The 17,582-nt window shown below is 34.3% G+C and overlaps 2 protein-coding genes across 2 annotated transcripts; both read right to left on the bottom strand.

The window, feature by feature from the left end:
- Positions 1-2,444: 2,444 nt before the first annotated feature.
- LOC108737885 (DNA-directed RNA polymerase II subunit RPB1-like) lies at positions 2,445-4,838 on the bottom strand. The gene has a single exon (XM_018471015.1). The coding sequence runs from the start codon at positions 4,703-4,705 to the stop codon at positions 2,816-2,818; it is 1,890 nt and encodes a 629-aa protein (XP_018326517.1). The 5' UTR covers positions 4,706-4,838; the 3' UTR covers positions 2,445-2,815.
- Positions 4,839-10,464: 5,626 nt separating this feature from the next.
- On the bottom strand, positions 10,465-14,862 carry LOC108737913 (aldose reductase). The gene is made up of 5 exons (XM_018471099.2): positions 14,684-14,862; positions 14,072-14,356; positions 13,332-13,526; positions 11,858-12,213; positions 10,465-10,655 (listed from the first exon to the last, which is right to left on the bottom strand). Exons 1-5 carry the CDS (start codon positions 14,762-14,764, stop codon positions 10,613-10,615), a joined length of 960 nt encoding a protein of 319 aa, XP_018326601.1. The 5' UTR covers positions 14,765-14,862; the 3' UTR covers positions 10,465-10,612.
- Between the last annotated feature and the right edge of the window lie 2,720 nt (positions 14,863-17,582).

Below are 17,582 nucleotides of genomic sequence, written 5' to 3'. Positions count from 1 at the left end.
TTTCGCATATCTCATACAAAAAGAACTCCAAATGTGAAGGGTATGTGTGGTAAATATTTTTAAAGAACGAGATGACAAAACTTTTGAAACAATTGTTCACTTTACGTAAATACTTTCATGTATGTTTGTCTATGTCTGCCGGAAGGACTAGCATAAGTCATTTTCCTTCGGCAACTTTTGGGTGGATATTAAAAAACTTTCTGGAACCTTTTTATTGCTTACGTTGGAAACAATATGTTTGTTCCTACTTGAAATACCCATTTCGACAAGCTGTTACAGATGAGTCTTAATAGTTAATTGTGGGTAGGAATTCAACACAGTACCCTGGCACCACTATGAATTTTCATATTTGATAAGAAGAATCATTCTATTTTACTATTGTATACGCGAACATTGAAAGTTCTACTGTTGCTGGCGGATGAGATTATTTAAAAATATTATTAATGTTATTGATTGTTTAAATCTAGAGACAGACATCGATGTTTTCTCCAAGTGGTGTAATATTTGATAAACGTCTCGACTGTAAACTGTGAGGTATAGAAATCCATGGGATCCCTGATAAGGAATTGTATGACGTATTTGCTTGTAAAAAACACTGGATTTTTCTCCACTTTTGTGATATATAGATCCTAGGTTTTAGACCCTATACACTACCTACTTCCAAACTGAAAAACTCCTACATGAGTACTTTACATTTTAGTCAAGTTTACTTATCCTTTTCAAAAATTATTGGCTTAGTTGACCTCTCACTTGCATTTGTAATTATAATGATTATTGTTTAATGTTTAGAATATTGTCAGGTAAAGAATGTAGTAATTCGGTGCTGGCTATGATTGCCCTTTGGATTAATTATTACTCAGTTATTAAATACCAAACATGTGAGTTCAATCTGATCGGACGAGGCTTGAACCTTGACGAAACCCTTGTACATACTAGAGTGGATAGATTGGCTTACGAGTTTCGATGATTTAGAGAGCCGGACCATAAGTTCAACCATAACGTGGGGGGGGGGGTTCTTAAAGAGAAACCAGACTAAGACAAGTCCCTGAAAGAGGGCAGCAGCTCTTTCAGTACTCAGGATGGTAGAGATCATGAAGATCGGTATGGCACTCTGATGCATAATACTGCGATGTGGAAGGCAACGAGAAACCACCACATTATGATTCCGAGTAAAATGTATCACACAGAATAAATGATGGCGTCCTCTGGGGTAAAGCACTCCGGACATAAACTAGTCTCATTCAGATGTCCGGTCGGGGAGTATCTCGGGGGATGTCATCAATAAGTGTAATAGGGGTAGGTGCAATATTTCCGAGTCGGAGCGTGGAATGTAAGGAAGCAAGTAGGGAAATTGGAAAATTTTGATGACCTTATGATGATGATGATGATGATGTGAGTTCAATATGTGAATAAAAGGGTGCAGCAAAATCTCAGCAAAACCCTTTTAAAGGGATCGTATGTATGGGCTATGTTACCCGATGATTAGTTAAATAAATTAATAAGTAAATAATTATAATTTAAACGAATTTGTAATTAGTACTAGTAGAAGATACCTTACATTAAATGAACCTGACGATGAGATTAACAGAAACAAAAAAAATTGTTGTATTTTTTTTTTCACGTTATCAAATTTGAAACTTTTAGTAATCTTAATCTCATCATCAAAAATAAAACGGAAATTTCTCAATTGTGGAACGAAAACATCTGATAAATAGGGTGCTTTTTTATATATTCTTTTAATCAAAACAGTGAATTTACAGAAAACCCTCTTCAGTCTGTTTTTATCTTTATAAATTCTTACTAAATTTCACAATATCCACTCCTTGCTTCAGAAATCCCGGACGATTACAAATGCTTTTCAAAACAATGAAAAAATTTTCATTTCGGTTTAGAATTGAAGGAATTTCATTTATTTTCCTTTTTTTTTTAATAATTATTAAACGTGCCTAACAGTTTCATGGTTAGATAAGCAATTAAAATGCGTTTCAGTTTGATTTTTTTTGTTTTGATGCAGAAAATCGAAGAAAAGCAAAATGCTAGAGAGCAATAGTATAAAACAATTTCCAAACTCTTGTGTTATGTGGGTCAAACAGCAGGTATTTTTATGGAAAGGGTTATTATACGCTGGCACACGGCGATTGAGCTTTTTTGCTTCGGCGTCGTGCTATATGTTTACGAATTTGTAACGGTTTTCTTAATCGATCCGAAATTGAAAAAGCGAGAGCTCGCGACCAGTCGTGTGCATTTTGTTCTTTATATACAAATTAACAGAAAATAAGTTCGATTAAAAAACATTACTTTTACTTCAATTGAAAAACGTTCATGTAACCACACTTCATTTCACTTCTAGAAACTACAGTATAAAAGCGTTATATACTATTATGGCTAAGCAACTTTCACTCAGCGCGAAATTTAACAATTAAAAAAAAATCCATTCGTACACAAGCATTTACATTACAAAACAGTAAAAAATCAATAATTACAATAACACAAAATACAAAAAGCAGTTTCACATCGTCAAAAGCATTTTTCTTTATACCTTATCTTACTGACCGTGACAGCTCTCTAGATATTGGACGTATTCAATTTTCTTTGGAGAAAACAGTTTCCATTAATGCAGCAGTTTGATTCTGCAACATGCAGTTCTAGACTAGAATCATTAAATTATGTTATTACATTTAGCAATTATTATTTGATTTCTTTAGTAGGTACTTATTGTATTTGACGCTTTTAAGGAGAATAAGAAAGCTGTCAGAACAGTTTTGTCGAAAATTAGCTATCTAAATTGCATTCCTATTAAGCTAATTTTCATATATTACGGAGTTTTAAATCCATAAGTTTTCCCGCTATTCTTGCCACCCTTTGTGCCATAATTTCTGTAATGCTTATGGTACTGAGTGTCTCCTTCCTTCTTATCAAATCCTTCATCTTCTTTGTCATAGTGCCCTTCTGCAAATGCTCCTTTCTTTCCGTGCGATTTTGCATCGTGACCTTCATTTTCCTTTCCACCCTTTTTGAAAGCACCCTCGTTGTGGTAACGATTTGCCTTATAGTCGCCAAACTTATTGAACCTGCCTTTTTTATGATAATCGTCGTAGAACTTGTGTTCCTTGTGATATTCATCTTTGAAAAACTTGTTGTGGTAACCTTTCGTTTTGTGGCCTTTTCTGTGTCCTTTCTTTTCGCCAAATTTGGCCCCTCTGTATCTTTTTCCTTCGTCTCTATGATTTTTAAAATGTCCCGCTTCGTCATGGTGGTTATTTCTGTTCCGACCGTTTTCTCCATGGTCACTGGCTTCATGGGTTTTTTCATGCTCGCCGCGGTTATTCTCATCATGGTGATGACTACTGGAACCCTTTTTCAAATCACTGTGACCATGACCTTCGTATTCACTCTGCTTGTGTTGGTTTCCCGAACCATGGTGGTGAGAAGCTAATCCTGGATAAAAATGAGGAATCTTTACTTCTTCTTTAACTTCTTCGCTGTTGTGATACGGTTCTTCCAAATGTGCAGGAGATGTTGATTCTGAATCTTCGTCGGATTGTTCTTCTTCAATGTGTTGCGGTTCTGAAGAAGGCGCGTCTTCTTCTTCATTCTCCGATTGTTCTAGGGATTCCTTATTGTTCTGATGAACAGTATCCTCCTCAGCAGAATGTTCACTTGAAGCAGATGATGTAGGTATTGAATGTGGTAATGATGAAGGCCCACTGACGGAAGCATACTTTGAGCCAATTGAATATGAGGGAGCGTCATAGGATGTAGTTCCGTGCTTTGGTGCATATATTGCAGAAGGGTAGCCAGGGGAAGTGTTGGCGTATTTTGATAGGCCCAATTCTGATGAAGGGTATTGAGAACTGGGAATAAAGTTTGGTATTTTCGATGGAAAGTTAGGAGTAGAAACATATTTCGATTTATAAAGATTTGAAGGGGGATTATAAGATTCTGGTATATATCGTGGTGTATCAACATTTGAAGGAGGACTGTATGATTCTGGTATATATCGTGGTGTATCAACATTTGAAGGAGGACTGTAAGATTCTGGTATATATCGTGGTGTATCATCATTTGAAGGAGGACTGTAAGATTCTGGTATATACCGTGGTGTATCAACATTTGAAGGAGGACTATAAGATTTTGGTATATATCGCGATGTTTCAACTTTAGAAGGAGGACTATAAGATTCTGGTATATATCGTGGTGCATCAACATTTGAAGGAGGACTATATGACTCCGGAATATATTGCGGTGCGCCTAAATTTACAGGTGGGCCGAAGGAGGGTGAAAATTGATTTGAAGTATCCGAAGCTGGCGAGTTTTGGATAGGTGCCGAAATGTATTTCGACGAATCTGAGTATTTGTAGATTGGTTCTCCAATTTGAGAATACTGACCATTGTAAGGATGAATCTGACTAACGTCAGAATAAACGTTTGGTATTGGTGTGTTGTAATTTTCAAGATCTTTACCACTTGGTTGCGAATTGTGATGAGTCATGAACTGGAAAGAAGTCGGAGCAAAAACGCTTATGACATGTTCCGTATCACGAGTCGGCGGATGGTAGTCGAAGATGGGGAGAAAGTCATCGAAGTTCACAGGTGCCGGTCCGATCTTCTTCGAAGCTTTGATACTTTCACCGGATAATTCTTGACCATGACATGACACCACACACACAAAAATTACATTCGCGAGTACTTTTGGCACAATCATTTCTTTTTATGTTTTTATTTCTCAATGCATTAACAAATCGTTTATTATTTGAAGTAACTAAGTCAAGATCAACTATTTGTTGTTGCTGCTGTCGTTATGAGCGTGAGATTTGCATTGCATATTTCGCAGGTGACGGGAGCCACTGCAGCCCGATGCTGTGATAATAGATACTAAACTGGTCTGAGAAACTATTACCGCTTTTATAGTGATCGAACACAAACGGAAATGTTCCGATCGGAATTAATAACCTTTATGCTCGTTTTTCGGAAGAAAATTCTAGGTTTTCAACGGCCGCAGATTGCCGATGGCGTTGGCCGTCTGAATTGGCATGGGATAAAAAACATCGGAACTAATTCTGATTATTTATGTATTAGTGGGAATGCCATCAGACTGTAACAATATTGTAATTATGTTGGAAAAGTTGAACAAGTGGTATAACCACATATTACATAAAAACACTTTAATTCTTACATAATATTAGTGGACGTTCGTCAACGGACAAAACCTCACGTGTGTTACGTCTGGTGCAGATTGCTAGGAGCTTTTGGATTTAGAAAAACTATAGTCTGTATCCACCATCTCATAATATATTTATGTATAAACTTTCTATATATATTCAGTTATATATGATGATAAACCTTCTTAAAAAATTTTTTCTTTCTCATTCTAATTCTATTTGTTTGAATTTTCTTTTTTTCTCATTATCAGCATTAAGTGCTTACGTACTTTTACACCAGTATTATCTTTTTATTCAAAGCGAACTCTGCAGTATTTTCGACCAATTATCTAATGGGCCTTTTGCGTGCTGTTGCTAGTAGTTAGTCACTTTTCATTATTTCCCTCACATTACAGTCCATAAAATGCGAGAGTGTTAATTAACTGACCTCTCCTGAGTCAATTAGTCCATAATTTCTTCCTTCTTACATTAAATGAATTGCCATTTCGGAGAAGAATGAACACGGAATATTTACCTAAATAGTTCAGTGGCTTACGTACGGGCAAAGAACATTATTCACTATTGAATGTAAACAATATTTTTTTATGACGATATGTACCTAAATATGTATATTGTTGTTATTAAGTAACAGACGATATTTAATACATTTAGCTCCAAATCACTCTATGGATAATAAGCTTATAACTATTCAATAACAAGGAAAGATACAGTCTGAAATAAAATAGATTCTTAGTAGAATGAAGATTCGGACCGTGGTCTAAGTGAACTATTCTGACCAGACGTTTCGTCAGCTACTGCGGCTGACATCCTCAGTGGTAGTGCTGCGTTGACAACGTGAACGTAGATTATATTATCTCGAAGTCTCGACAGCGACTGGGTGACACCCTATAGCCCTAATCTTCATTATGCTATGGATTCCGGCCGTGAAAGCCTCTGTTCTTATATTAAAATAGATCCTATTTTATTTAATTTTAGGTTTAGACCAGAAATAGTATTACCCCTTTTGATTCAATTTACGTTGTAAATTTTTAACAAGAAGGTAATTTGTCTGTATTTAAATCGTGCTCCTGGTGGACAGTCTGCTTCCTCGGAAATGTAACCCCACGTATTGTCCTATTATAAAAACCCACAAGTATTTAACTAAAGGTCAAAATATAGTTCTGTATTAAATAAGTTGTATTTTTCCAAAAATCTGTCCATATTTTAATATCCTCAAGCTTAACCGTCAACAAATTAAACGTAGCATAATGTAAACAATTTGTTGAGTATCTAAAAATTTGTATAGTCACGCCTATGTCTAAGAGTTCATAGAATATATTGCAGGAACTTTTTAGAAGCAAAAATAAAATTACGAATTTGTAATTATTTCCATTTTATTGCCTTCCATAAATTACGCATTTCAAATATTTATCTATTCCATATTGAATCGTTTCCAGCATTGTAGTTAGGTATCTATTTAATTGCCTTTCGTGTTGCGCATTGTTGACAATTTGCAACTTTAACTTTGTAACTTTCTTTGTATTTTTTTGTTAGGTTCCAATTTGCATCGGCCTTTTTTGGCTAATATTCCTTAGAGTGTTAACCAAAATTAATTTCTTTCTTTCACACAACCTTTCTCCGGCATTAATAGCATACTACTCATCTTTAAAGAATGAAGTAATCGTTTTATTTTCTCTACTAATTTTCAGTGCGGTTACTATCTACAAACCAATTCGCAGTGGAATAATTAAACCACAAGTCATTTAGGTACTAAAGTATAGTTGTGATTGTGGGTAATCGTAAAAGCGCAGTCGTTTTTTGTCAATTTATTTGTTCATGAATTATTTAACAAAATGGGTACACCCAAACACGTTTAACGCATACGAGAAGGAACAGAATGGAAGTCTTTTCAACCCCAATAAAACCACTTTCGCTTTAATACGAATGTATCAACCTCAACCTTTGACACATTAAAACAATCAGTAACATTGGAATATGTTTCAGTTCTAGTCCTTTAATGTCCAAATTCATTACCTTTGAAAGTAAAGTGCCGTAAGGTAAGAGTGACACCCAAAGATCTGTGATACATTATGAGTGACTAGATACGTGTCAAAGATCATCGACGACCACATAAAACTAATTTTTTATTCCTTGGGAACAGTACTTTTTTTTGGATGAAAGGTATCCTTTCCTTTTCCATATCCCTGACAATGTGTCACCACTGAACATGGATCGCATCTCTGATCTTATTTGATCTCATCAGCACGCCATAAGCAGCCTGAGGCTTAGTTTCTATGTTTGTTCAAGTTCCGCTTTTACGATTAATTAGAAATTATGAATCAGGGAAGTTAGCTCAAATTCAAAAATTTCAGTTTAGGAATTGTTTGGCGTTTGCAAGCATAGATCTTGGATTCATGAAATCGCATGGCGTCAAGTCCCAAGATCTGGGCTTCCAATATTAACGTCATCAATTCTGGAAGGAAATCACACGACCAGGAAAACGTTGTCTTTTCAAATCGATGGTTTCTCTTTCTGTATGGCATGTACCATCATCTAAACCGAATTTCTTCGGAGTCCATACCATCTAATTCATGCCAGAAAAAGTCAGATGCCATGGTAGGATATTATACCCCATTTACACGCTAAAGAGTAACTCTTTGTGGATGCATCGTTTTTCCACAAATAACACGAGGATTTTCATTGCCCCAGATGCGAGAATTCTGCTTATTAACAAAACTGTTTGGGTTTCCATCACCCAATTAACGGATTGTCTCCGTTTTGTGGCTTGAGTTCCTCAGTTAATTGAACTTTATAAGGGTGAATGTGAAGGTCTTTAGTGAGAATTCGTAGAAACTGTTTCTATTAATATTCAGTTTTTAAGAGTTACGACGTATTGATGTTTCCGGCCGACCTCACAGGATAAGGACCTTTGTTTGCCCAATAGCCAATACGTTTCCTCAAATTTTTAAAATAAACTTCAAATTGTGGACCCAATCATTGATATATGCAAACCAGAATTCCAAGGAATCTTCGAACGGGCTCTGCATCACTCCCCACATTTGTAATATGTTTTATCAATAGTAACACGTTCTCCTTCTGCATGACGACCCATTTTTAATTACCCCAAAAGCATCAAAAGACAACTGTCAAAAATTAGATTGCCAACTTAAACAAATTTAAATGGAGGGAAGTTTAAGTCTGACGCCCTCAACCTCCACCTATTTCTTCACTTTGAAAACTTTTGTAATAATTTTTGCAGAACAAGTATCGTGATACGTAGTTACGAAACACTAAGAGCATTGAATTAGCTAACATGTACATTGTTACCCTCGCTGCTCAATTTGTCCTTCTGAAATATAAGTGAAGTAATTTCTCATAAAACGCTTCTTTGCCAGTCATATAGATACGTGATTTTCATGGAATCCGTTGCTTAACATGTTCTTTCAAATTATAGATATTTTTTACTATTTTGGAATAGCGATATGTGTCACATTCTGTTAGAGGTTTTGTTGTTATTTTTTCTGTCACTGTAAATCAGCTACTCTGCTACATCAATACAGATATTTCTTGAGGAATTGGTACATTTTAAAATTATTTAGGTATGGCACAATGTCATGCCGATTTAACTGGAACTGAATATCCTTTTTGAAAGGTTTTGGTCACAGTCAAAGCAATTACATAAAATTGAGAGTTTATAATAGCCATTCATAATCGTTTTAATGAATATAGTGAAAATAAAATTTGGCATTTCGAAAGCGTAGGTAGATGCCGATGATTTAACAAGTAATAATCAGTATGGAATTAGATCGAAATACGAAATTATCCAGTTTGTTATAGGCAATTATCTATGAAATAATCTCTGTACTACTTCGTGGAGAATTAGGATTCACGTTGAAAAGCCTTACGTCATTTTCTCATTCAGTGCGTGGTTCATAAATAATTTTTTTATATAAAGACTGGTTCATCTCCACTTGAGTATGTTATTTTTGCATAATCTGTAAAACAACGTAAATTACGATGTCACTTTTTATTAGGCCATAAGCCAAAGGGGTGCTTTAGACATCTATTGTGCAAACTCAATAATTTAATTTTATGTCTCCAGGAAACGTTCAATCAGGATAAAAGGTGGTATAAATCACAACGTAGCCGTTTTATTTTCGTGAAAGCCTCTGTCTAATTCATTCAGTATCTTTTGGTTGATGAGGTGTTACCTATAGAAACAAATAGATGGAATTGCCCAAGCGTTTTATACAAATAAATTACCTTTTGGTCTAAACCTCTAAACAGAAATTATTATTTCTATCGTAGACAAAAGACCGTGCTAAAATATTAGAGCAAATTCTTGTAAGTCATTTCGTTAGATCACGGAACCAGGTTTCGTTAAGCATTAGGTATGGCTTTTCAAAGGTATTTTTAAAGTCACGAACGTGACGAATCTATTTCATTGAAACCTCCTTCGGCTGTTATTATGTAATTGATAGATACATGTTGATTTGTAAAAAAATTTAAAGGGTTTTATTTATGTTTAATATCTTGCGTTTTCTCCTTCCTTATACATTTTGGACTAATAAAAGTAACTTTTGTGCCAAGTGAAACTGTAAGTGATTCTCTTGAAATTCCTGATAGGATTAGGGACAAGGCAGGTATAGTTTTCTATTATAATAGGCTTAATTCAATCCTTTAAGAATAGCTTTTAATGTTTGGAGCTTCTAAGTAAGATGTTGAAATCATTTATGTAAATGAGATAGGTGTCATTACTTTGTAGTCGAAATCAGAAGAAGTATGGCAAACTGTAATAGTTGCAATTGATTTTGTTTATCGATATTTCGATTGTGGTGCAATATTTAGGAACGAAAGGGAGATTGGAAGAGCAATTCAAACTGAAATAGACGAAGGGGTTGTTGTCCGATTATATTTATTTATATCCGGTAAGATTTGTAACATCTTTAATAATTCCGCAATGGTCGAATCTGTATTGAACCAAATGTTTTCCGAATTCTAGATTTAGTTTTACTCCACATTCTCGATTCTCTTCAGGTTGGTAATAGACGAAAGAGGTTATGTTGATACAGGACAAAAAATGGAACTCGCCTTGAAGAAGGGCATGAATGTTAGATAGATAGGAGTGTCTGCTTTTAGTAAGAAAATTTTGGACTCTCACTTTTATCAAAATAAAGAAAAGATGTATTGCATTAACCCCACGATGTAATAAACTAATAATTCTCTTTCCAAAGAATAAAAGTATGATGAGTACCTACATGCAGTTTGTGTTTCTATTGCTTGAGGAGAAATTGTTGGAAATAGGGAATTGAGACAAACTGAAGAACAAAACTATTACTGTCTTTATTAACCAAAAGTATATATGACAATGTAAATAATTCACATTGTGTTTTTAAACTTAAGTATTAACATTCACGTAGGTAAATAGAACTTTTTTATGCGAAATAGAGAGGTGCATCAAATTCTTCGATTCAGTATTCGTCCTTGAAAGGATGATGAGGGTGTGTTTTAGACCTGCAAAGTAAAATATACAATTTATTAGAACGAATACGTGTTCAGTACTTATAAAGAATCAATGTTACGTGGGTTTTATTACATTATCGCCTTTCTGTACGCATCCATTGAATGTGTCTCTTCTCTATCAACATGTGGAAGTTCTGGGTAAATCCTTTATTTATTGTTTATTAAAATCTTTTTTCTTTTTAATATCAAGGGGCCTTTGAACGCTAAGTGATAGCCAGTTTAGGTAACCCTGATTTGAACTTTATTTATTTCAATATTGGGTAAGATGAAATTTCATATCAGGGTAATCTGAACTAATCATTAGCCAACCTTCAAGAGGTCCAAAACATCAAAAAGGAATTATTCGAAAATTACTATCCCAAACACACAATATGTTAACACACCCCTAATTAATAGAATACGTTGTTATGATTAATACTTTTCATAAATTATCTTTATGAGCAAGAAAGATTCGCCATCTATAAATATATGCTACTAACTGCAGATTGAAGCCTTACAGTCAATAATTTGTTAGGAACTGTATGTAGAAGAATCAAAATGTTCAAACCTCGATAAATTGCTAACGAAAAAATTACGATTAGTGATACTTCCTTAAATGATCGCATCGACTGAAACAAATTTGTCGAGTTTGATTAAACATTTAGTAAAACTGCGTTTGTTTCTATTCGACTTTAATCTTTTTTAAACAACCATGCAGTTTCACAATAATTGTACCACAAATACGCAATCAATGTTATAAGTAGAAACCCTTTGTATTAGCTTTGTCAGGCTTCACGTATTACTACGAGTACATGTAGATGGCGCAATCAGTATCATTCACTTACATTCACGATACTAAAAATTACCAAATGGATTTCGCACATAGTAACATCGATAACTTGCCACAACCAAGGACAAATGTTTATTAATTTGTTGTTATACATATTAATTCAGCTGTATTCCAAAATTTTAAATTGCTTGATGCTGATTCTTTCTATTTTCAATTTATAATTAGCTTTAGCAATGTTAATTCAATAATGCAAATCAAAGCAAAATATTTTGGATGCGAATTAGGCAGAGACTTTTCTTAATGTATAGAGATGAGGGTGTAGTAAGTATTATAAAAATATGTTTTCCGAGGTCGCAACACCCTTCCCACTTAGGCGCCATTTTGAACAAGGGGTGCAGATAATATGTTTATAACATACACTTACCATTCCATTGCATATATTCTACCGTTACAATCAAATGACTCGATATACTTCATCTCTACTGAAGACAGTTGAAAATCAAAGACATCAATGTTCTCCTGAATCCTTTTCTTGTTTACTGACTTTGGGACGGTTATTAGACCTCTTTGGGTTAGCCATCTAAGTACTACTTGTGCAGGGGATTTCTTATACTTGTCGCCAATAGCTTTCAGTTTAGGGTCATCCAGTAACTTTGGATCGCCTGGTTTTGCCCATGGGTTATCCGGGGATCCAAGTGGACTGTATGCGGTAATTGTAATTCCTTTTGATTTGCAAAATTCAGCAAGTTTCTTTTGATTCAAATATGGGTGGCATTCAACCTTCGTAGAAATAAAAAAGTGAATCAAATTCAATAAGATCTTAAATACTTTGTGTAATTTTTAAAGAGTGACATGTAAAAACAACACATTACAAATTATTTACTTAGAAAGACAACAGTTTCCATTTCAAACATTCATTCCATTGAAGCTCAATAAATAAAAGATAACATCAGTTTTTATGGTTTCCTATTAGAACAAAAGCATATCTTATCAACACAACAAATGACAAATACATGTGCTATAATCCATAGCTTTTATTTTTGATACAAGTGGGTATCAAAATAGAAATGCGAATTTAGGGTACCTAGAAAATATGGAAACGAAAAATGAAAAGTAACGCCAAAAACGTATGAGTAACTAAAATACTCCATATTCTTCCCATTAAAACACAATCCGATTAACAATAACAACACCCAACAACACTCCACTAAAAATGGATAAATCCGATACAGCTATTGCAAAGAAAGCAAACTACCAAAGTACAAAATAAATAAAGAACAGGTGGAATGAAATTAATTAGTGGTTATGCTAGATTAAGTTACTTATTGTTAGTTAGGTCAGTAGGATTCAAATACTGAACTTTTGAATTACGTAATGACCACGTATTATAAAATGCCGGCCATTTTTTTTATTTAAATATCAAAAACAATCCGACATGAACACTGACCAAACAATACTTAACAAAAACAAAATTATTGGATGTTTCATTCCCATCAGCTACTAATGTTGGTAAGCGGGCCGTCCTTCCAGACTACACCGGAGGGTAGGGCAGAAAGCCCTCCTCATCCTCCTGTTAAGAATCGTGGGAATGGGTAGATGGTGGTTGGGGTGAGAAATATGAGGCGGAAAAAATAAAGACAGAAGAAAGTGACAGATTATCTGTGGAATATTACTGCCCCAGAATTTACCTAAGTGATCCAAGGAAACCACATAAGAACTTGGACTAGGACAGACGATCCCGAAATCAAATACCGAATGCTAAGAGATGGTCTAAACATCTAGGCCATGCCATTCGGTGACCAAAGGATACTGACCAGCAAATTCCAATTCACATTAAATTTTTATTGGAAAGAAATAGTGATAGACGTTACATAAAACAGAATCTTTTTATTACTTACTTGATTTGTAACTGGTACAACTGTAGTCAATTCTAGGAGCCTTTCTATCTGTCTTTTATTAAAGTTGGATATTCCGATTGACTTGGTGAGACCTTTCTTGTAAACTTCCTCCATTGCTTTCCACGTATCTACATAATCAACACCTTCCGGAATGATCTGACCATCTTCTCCTATTGCTAATACTTCCTTCCCTGGCTGAAATGCATTGATAATTTACGTGCCAATTAAATCGATAAATGAGAAATGAAATGGTGACGATGAGGATCAATTAATGCACCATACAAATGTGTTTATGTTTTTAGTTGGTGGCGGATATGAAGGTGCAGGGGTTAAACTAAAAATTGGAAATGGGGTAAATGATAAGATGATCTTCAGACGTGTGTAAATCTGTACGTAAATAAACGGTTAGTGGACGCGTAGATGATTCGACCGTTTGGGTTGGGGAAGAAGGACGTCGGATGACTCCATTCTGAAGATTTAAAAGTGAAGATTTTTTAGATTCAAATTTTTTCCACAGTCTCGACATTTCAACTATTAAAACAGAGTCATCCAATAGCTTTCTATCTAAATTCACCCTTCGTTAGATGGTCTCACCATTTATACGTTAACTTTTTATTTATTTGGCTTAGTCCAATTGGATATGTTATGGTGTAGATTATGTGAGGACTGAGAAAGAGATCTAACCCCTACTTCTCCAAAAAAATGTACTTATGTAATTAAATGCATTAAATGATTCATACTTTAAAATCGAAGGGAGTATGGATCAAATATAGATCCAAATAATCTAATCCCAAAGCGGTTAACGACTCTTTAAGTGCTGGTTCAACGGCTTCTGGTTTATGGAAAGTACACCACAATTTGCTGACAATAAAGAGGTCTTCCCTTTTGACAACTTTCTCATCAATTTTTGCCTTGATCGCCTCGCCAACTTCCTTCTCGTTTTCGTAAGCCCATGCGCAATCAATATGTCTGTAACCGGCATCAATTGCATCCTTTACAGCTTGTGTTACCTCTCCTGGTTTAGACTAAAATGGGTAACGAAAAACTGCGTGAGTTTTGACATTAAATGTATAAAAATACAGAGAAAATGGTCAATCAAAGAACTAACCATGGTAGCAAAGGAAACTCAAAAGCTGTAGTCATAATCTTTATTAGTGTATATATTCTTTAAACTGTATTTTTGAATGATTAACTGTCCAAACAAATTCGCCAAGGATTTCATTTCTGTTAAATAATGTCACCTTGTTTCGTAATTAATGTAAGTGGCAAATAAATTTACATTCTTTGTTACTAAATACAATTATCAACAACTATAAATTTAAATTTTGGTGAAAACATTATACTCTACTTACTTTCCATGTGCCTAGCCCTATAATTGGAAATTCCAAACCGTTGTTCAGTTTCACCTTTGGTACTTGGTTCGGGTTAACCATTGTAACAACTTTTTCTATACGACAAGGAAAACACGTCGAAACGCGAATATAATCTGAAGGCTACTAAAAATATAGCATAGCAATTAGCTTATGTAACTGCTTCTACCGTATATATGCTTATATACATTCCATATACAGTTTTATTGATGAGCCAATGACAGTTAAGTGTAGATATTAACATCGACTATAATTTGATATCAAAACGATAGGTGTTTTAAATTCTGCGTTATATATATTTTTTAAATCACTGACTTTTTTCTTAAGAAATAATTATTCGTTGTTTACAAGTTGGTTGAAAAAAACGGAAGTCTGAGTATGTAAATTTATCAATCCTATTTATTACCATGAATGAATGCAGGCAAAAATATCTAATATGTTAGGGACCGTCCGTCCTATCAAACCAATCATACCAAAATATGGTTGCTTGAGGATTCTCCAAGTTTCGGTAAATGTCTAGATGATGGGTGGGATAGAAAGAAGAGGTCTCCCCCTCCACTGTACCATAAAAAGTTCGTGGCGGTCTCACCCTCATAAAAAGTTATAGGGGTTTAAAGTTAATAAATATGCCAATTTTTTTACATTTCTAGGCATGTAAATATCTATATAGTCATTCTTAAACAATATCCAAAGGTAAAACTAATGAAAAATACATAAAAATATTGAGAAAGTTATATAAAACATTATTTATCAATAGGGTAGGTTAGATTAGGTTAGGTTAGGTTATCGGGCTTTGTTCAAGTGACCACCCTCTTTCGATCCCCCACCTCCACCCGCTTAAAAATATTTTTTTCATCGAATTTTACTTAAATTACTATAAATTGGCTATATATTATAACACATGACAGTGTTAGAAGTTAGAAGGTAAACAATGTTATACTGGATTGAAACATCCATGAATTCACATCGGGTATTAGCAGAAGGGTAAATCAAAAGGACTAATAAGAATTTGGAATAAACCCATAGTTTTGCCGCCAATTTTGACAAATGTAAGACACATAGGTTTATTTGATTTTTCGTATTTAACATACCCTATTCCTTTTAACTCTCAGTAGATATTTTACTTGTTGATCGTAAGCAAATAAAGGGAAAGTGATTTATAATGTTTCAGTAATCTCTAAAATTGTTATTCACTGATTAGGTCCTTATCAAGAATACATAGAACTAAAATAATACTTTTATAGATAGCGCTATTTAAACTTTTCTGAAACATGGCAAAACTTTTTTGCTATTTAAGCTTTTAGGTAGGTATCTATTTTGAAAAGGCTTCATAAGAAACTCACAGGTGACATAACTAATTTTATATTGCGGTAAAGGTCTAGATGATGGCCCCTACCCCCGAAGGAGGTGGCGGTAGGGGGGATCGAAAGAGAGTGGTCACATGAGTAAAACCCCATTAAAAATTTGCGACGGTATCACCCCATAAAAAGTTATGGGGTTGAAAGTTGATTATTTTGACAATTTTCATATACTATAATTCAAATAAAATTCAGTAAAAAAAATATTTTCAAGCGGTTGGAGGTGGGGGATCGCAAGAGGGTGGTCACTTAGACAAAACCCGATAACCTAACCTAATCTACCCTATTGATAAAGATATTTAAATAATGTTTTATATAACTTTATCAATATTTTTATGTATTTTTCATTAGTTTTACCTTTGAATATTGTTTAAGAATGACTATATAAATATTTACATGCCTAGAAATGTATAAAAATTGGCATATTTATTATCTTTGAACCCTTATAGCTTTTTATGGGGTGAGACCGCCACGAACTTTTTATGATACAGTGGTGGGGGAGACCTCCTCTTTCGACCCCCCCGCACCCCAACCCCCGAAGACCTTTGCCTATAATGCTTGTTATTAATCAGTAGATACTATGATTCCAAAAATGATGTTTTACTGAATTCTTCTTCTGTTGTTTACTCTGAACTAATTTCTTTGAGTTTAGAATTAAAATACTGTACAAACATTTAATATATTAGCCTATTATCAACATGTGTCTTATCTGACCTAAAATAGAACTTCAGGATTACAACGTACGGACTCGATATAATATAAAGGACACTCTCAAATCAAGATTTTTCAGTCCATCCTTTATTAAAAAATTTCTAGCACATGGATATATGTATTTTAATATTCAACCAACCGATTTATGTACTTAAACAATTTTCAATTCAATTAAGCACATTAATTAGTTCTTGGTTAGTAATTAATCGAAAATAGTAGACGTAAGTTAATATAGGTACCTGTAATTATAAGATGTGACAATCTCCGTTGAAAATGGTCACAAGGCAAGACGTGTCTTGCGTCCACAAATAAATTGGTTTTGTTATATTAAATCAAAATCTAGACGTGTCTTTTATTATGCAATAATTTTATTTATTGTATTTACCTACTGATATAAGTTAGGTATATAAATATTGGTTGCAAGGACGGCGTTTAATAAAATCTTTGTTTTTTCGGCAGAATTTGTATTTTATTTAGATGACTCATATTCGGCTTTATCAAAATAGAACCAATACTTGTATCTACTTACGGAAATCAATACTATAATCAATCATTCTTTTGGATATTGTGACTTGCAAAATCGCTGAGAGGATTTCATAATATTACACACATCTATATGTAATTGTCATTCGCAATCTGTTTGTCTTTCATTATCTTTAGAGGACACCTGGAAATCAAGGTCGCTAGTCATCGTTAATATACTCGTTCGTGTAGTAGATTTTTCAACTAGTGGCGCTCGAGGCGAATTTTGAATGTATCGCCCTATCTAATCCAATGTAAGAATGTACCGAAGGAACACGCGGATCCAGGGG

Source organism: Agrilus planipennis, unplaced genomic scaffold (assembly GCF_000699045.2).
Source record: "Agrilus planipennis isolate EAB-ADULT unplaced genomic scaffold, Apla_2.0 scaffold59, whole genome shotgun sequence".
NCBI classification, from domain to species: Eukaryota; Metazoa; Arthropoda; class Insecta; order Coleoptera; family Buprestidae; genus Agrilus; species Agrilus planipennis.
Note: the sequence above shows the minus strand (reverse complement) of the source record. Positions and strands in the feature narration are given on the sequence as shown.